The sequence below is a fragment of the Piliocolobus tephrosceles genome, chromosome 13 (assembly GCF_002776525.5).
Source record: "Piliocolobus tephrosceles isolate RC106 chromosome 13, ASM277652v3, whole genome shotgun sequence".
Lineage (NCBI taxonomy): Eukaryota > Metazoa > Chordata > Mammalia > Primates > Cercopithecidae > Piliocolobus > Piliocolobus tephrosceles.
The window spans coordinates 1,432,277-1,436,027 of NC_045446.1; the positions used below are offsets into that span (position 1 = coordinate 1,432,277).

Consider the following 3,751-nt stretch of genomic DNA (forward strand, 5'->3'; position numbering starts at 1 on the left):
GGGCCTCATGCAGTCAGATGAAGGCAGGTGGGCCTCATGCAGTCAGAGGAAGGCAGGTGGGCCTCATCCAATCAGGTGAAGGTCTTAAAAGAAAAAACTGAGCTCCCACAAGAAGGAAGGAATTCTCCCTTCAGGCTCAAGACTACAACAGCAGTTCAGGAATTACCTGCCTGCCCTGTGAATTTTGGAGTTGCCAGCCTCTACAATAGCACAAGGTAATCCTTTGAAAGAAACCTCTCTATGTCTCTGTCTCTGTCTCTCTTTTTACAGATACATGCATGTGGATATAGATGAGTGTGCATAGAGATAGAAATATCTAGCTATAGAGATATCTATCTGTATCTATATAGGTACATACAGATATATATAATAAATATTAAGTATATTTATATTAATACTGTTTAATATTTAATGCATATTCATAATCTCTTTATATTATTTGTATGTCCTATATTTTGCATATATTATTATATACTATATTGTTTTGTATATTTGTATTAATGTATATTTATATGTTACTCATACTAATTTATATATTAATTTTTTTTTGAGATGGAGTCTTGCTCTGTCACCCAGGCTGGCATGCAGCGATGCGATCTTGGCTCACTGCAACCTCCACCTCCCGGATTCCAATGATTCTCCTGCCTCAGCCTCCCAAGAAGCTGGAATTACAGGTATGTGCCACTGCACCTGACTGATTTTTGTGTTTTTAATAGAGACAGGGTTTCACCATGTTGGCCAGGCTGGTCTTGAACTCTTGACCTCAAGTGATTCTCCAGCCTCAGCCTTCCAAACTGCTGGAATTATAGACATGAACCACTGCCCCCGACCTTCAATTTATATATTAATATTAACAAGCTCGTAAAGATGATTATATGGGTGTATATAACATGGCAAATACAGGTGTGTGCCTGTGAGTGAGAGCACACAAGACGTGCCCTCGGCCTGGGCTTCCCTCCAGCAGCCTTGGCCGTGGCTGGAAGGAGCCACTCCAGGATCCAGGGAAGCCCTTGTTTTGCCAGTGCTTGCATGCCTCGCCATCCGCACCCTTTACAAGTGCCGCGGAGCACCTGCCACCTGGAGCCACGCAGACAAATCAGGAGCCGGCGCTGGCTCGGTGATCTGTGACTGGCTTTGTGGCTCAGATGCGCTTCCTGGACAGTGGGCTCTCTGCTCACAACATGAGAAAGACATCTTTCTCGCGGCGCCATTCCTCCTGATTCCGGCTCACCTCGGAGGCCCTAAACCATCCCTGCTTCCTTTGCTTGTCGAATGAGCAGACAGCAGGACGCACATGCATCCCTGAACCTGGGTGCTTTATGCTGAGAGCACCACGCGGGTTATTTTTCCTCTTTATGTCGTCTCCTAGGGTCCTGCTGATAGTTTAAAATTTAAAATAGTAGTTATCAATAATAAAATACATCCCTGCCCTGTGCCCTCCTCTGCCTCTCTGGAAGGATCATTCTTCAGTTACCACTGGGACCCCGAACGTGGAAGGAGTCCTCGGACCCAGAACCTGCTCCACGTCATCACTCACCCCGCGGTGAGCAGCAGATGGGCCTTTGAGAGAGTGGCCTCTTCCCTCACTGTTCCAGTTGGAGAGGGGCACAGACCCCTCTCCTGGGGACAGGAGGCCATGGGCATCAGCAGCAGCCAGGAGGGACTACCTTTCTCCCCGCCACACAAACAGCCACACTCGCCACTGCCCAGGTCCTCCTCCGGCTGTCGCGGTAAACTGAGGCAGCTGCTGCTTCCCCCCCAAAACTGTCCCCCAGCCAGGGCTTGGCCCGCAGTGGGATCTTGCAGGCCATCTGACCGCGCTCAGCTTCTCATCCGCCCGAGTTGCCAGGCTCCCGGGGCTCCCTGGGGCAGTTGGAAATGCAGACGCCGCTCAATTCCCACCCAGCAGGTCTTGGAAAGGCCGCTGTCCTGCCTCGGGAAGACCGGGTGGCTGCGCCCTCTGGCGGGTGAGAAGCTCAGTGCGGGCCGGGCCGCCTCCCCGCCTTCAGGAGCGTTTGCCATTCCTGCATTACTTAGGACTGGAAAGGTCAAACTATGTCTTTTTGAGAGGTAGCCAAAATCTCAAGCTAAAAGATGATCATTCGGGACGCTTTTACATTCAAACATCTGAAGTGACGCTCTAGTCTCCCACTGAAATCCATCCAGGTCTGCGGAGAGGCCCTGCAGACAGCCGAGGTCAGTGACACCCTCCAGGCGGCATCTCCATGCGAGGGTCCGTAGCCACCTTTGCGAAACACAGAAGACCTTGGGTGGATGCCGCTGCTTTGTGTGTGTGCAACACCGGGATCCTTTGCTATTTTTCTGCGTGCTTTCCTTTCTTGTTTAGCTACTAACATGTATTAGTTTCATAATTCAAAAAATTGTAAGTGCAAGAATTCAAAGTTACTGTGTGTCAAAGGCATGAAGCAAACCCAGAAGCTGCAACCTCTTTCCCCTGCTGCAAAACCTCATTGCTGTAGTCCCCATGAATAAAGTCTACCTCACTGCCTCAAAAACAAAAAAAGAAAAAAAAGAAAAAGAAAAGAAAGAAAAACAAGATGGGGAAAAAATACAGAATCTGTGTTATTTCCATTTACAAAGCATCATTGTCCCAAGAGAAAACAATATTAAAATAGCCTGTTTTCACCATAGAAGCAGTAAAACTTGCTTTTAGGCATGAGAAATAGTTCTCATTAGGAGTGAGACTTGGTAGAAGATAATCAGAAAGACTGTTATAATACTGTGGTTCTGTGTTACTCCCTCCTGGCAAGAAACAGCACCTTTACCACGACTGTCAGTTTTCTTCGTACACCAATAGGGCTTCCATCCCTGGGAGGTCTCAGCACAAGTCCGCTCCGCGTCTTAGAAACTGCAAAGAACTGGCCAGGTGCAGTGGCTCATGTCTGTAATCCCAGCACTTTGGGAGGCCAAGGTGGGAGGATCATGAGGTCAGGAGATCGAGACCATCCTGGCCAATATCTTAGAGGTATTGGTCTTAAGTAGAAATATTTACAATCTGGCTCATCCTGAGAACCAGCCTTTCCAAAGCAACTCTTTTTAGATTCGACCACCTTTCCAGTGAGGGGCTCACTTGCAAGTTGTGGAAAGTTCTCTGTTTGTTTGTTTTGAGACAGAGTCTCGCTCTGTCACCCAGGCTAGAGTGCAGTAGCGCAATCTCAGCTCATGGCAAGCTCTGCCTCCCGGGTTCAAGTGATTCTCCTGCCTCAGCCTCCCAAGTGGCTGGGACTACAGGCGCCCGCCACCACGCCTGGCTAATTTTTGCATTTTCAGTAGAGACAGTGTTTCACCATGTTGGCCAAGCTGGTCTCGAACTCCTGACCTCAGGTGATCTGCCTGCCTCAGCCTCCCAAAGTGCTGGGGTTACAGGTGTGAGCCACCTCACCTGAGAGACTATTATCTTTTGTAGGGAGGAGATGTTACTATTGACACGCTCATCGAATGTTCATTACACACACACACAGTATTTCAGGCTGCTATCATTTGTCAGTCCTGAAGTATTGCCTCAAAATCAATGAACAATCTTGTGATGACGGTCCAGCATCCACTGTCCAACACTATGGCTTGACTAACTGACCACTTTCCTCAATATCAAGGGACTCAGGTTTCGATATTTTAATATAAGCTATAAGAGTTTAGAAAATGTCATTAGACCCCAGCATCAATAATGGGTCCAGGAAACACACCTCACCAGTGAAAAGCAGGCTAGTGGCCCTGTTCTTTCATCAGATTT

At 48.0% G+C, this 3,751-nt stretch overlaps 1 protein-coding gene across 1 annotated transcript in view; it reads right to left on the minus strand.

Moving 5' to 3' along the window:
* LOC111520603 overlaps positions 1–1,811 on the minus strand; it is a 13,552-nt gene extending 11,741 nt beyond the window's left edge. The window contains exons 1-2 of the mRNA XM_023183495.1: positions 1,697–1,811; positions 1,588–1,620 (exon numbers count right to left, since the gene is read on the minus strand). Coding sequence (XP_023039263.1) covers positions 1,588–1,620; positions 1,697–1,811 — 148 coding nt within the window. The remainder of the gene's footprint in view (positions 1–1,587; positions 1,621–1,696) is intronic.
* Positions 1,812–3,751: the final 1,940 nt, after the last annotated feature.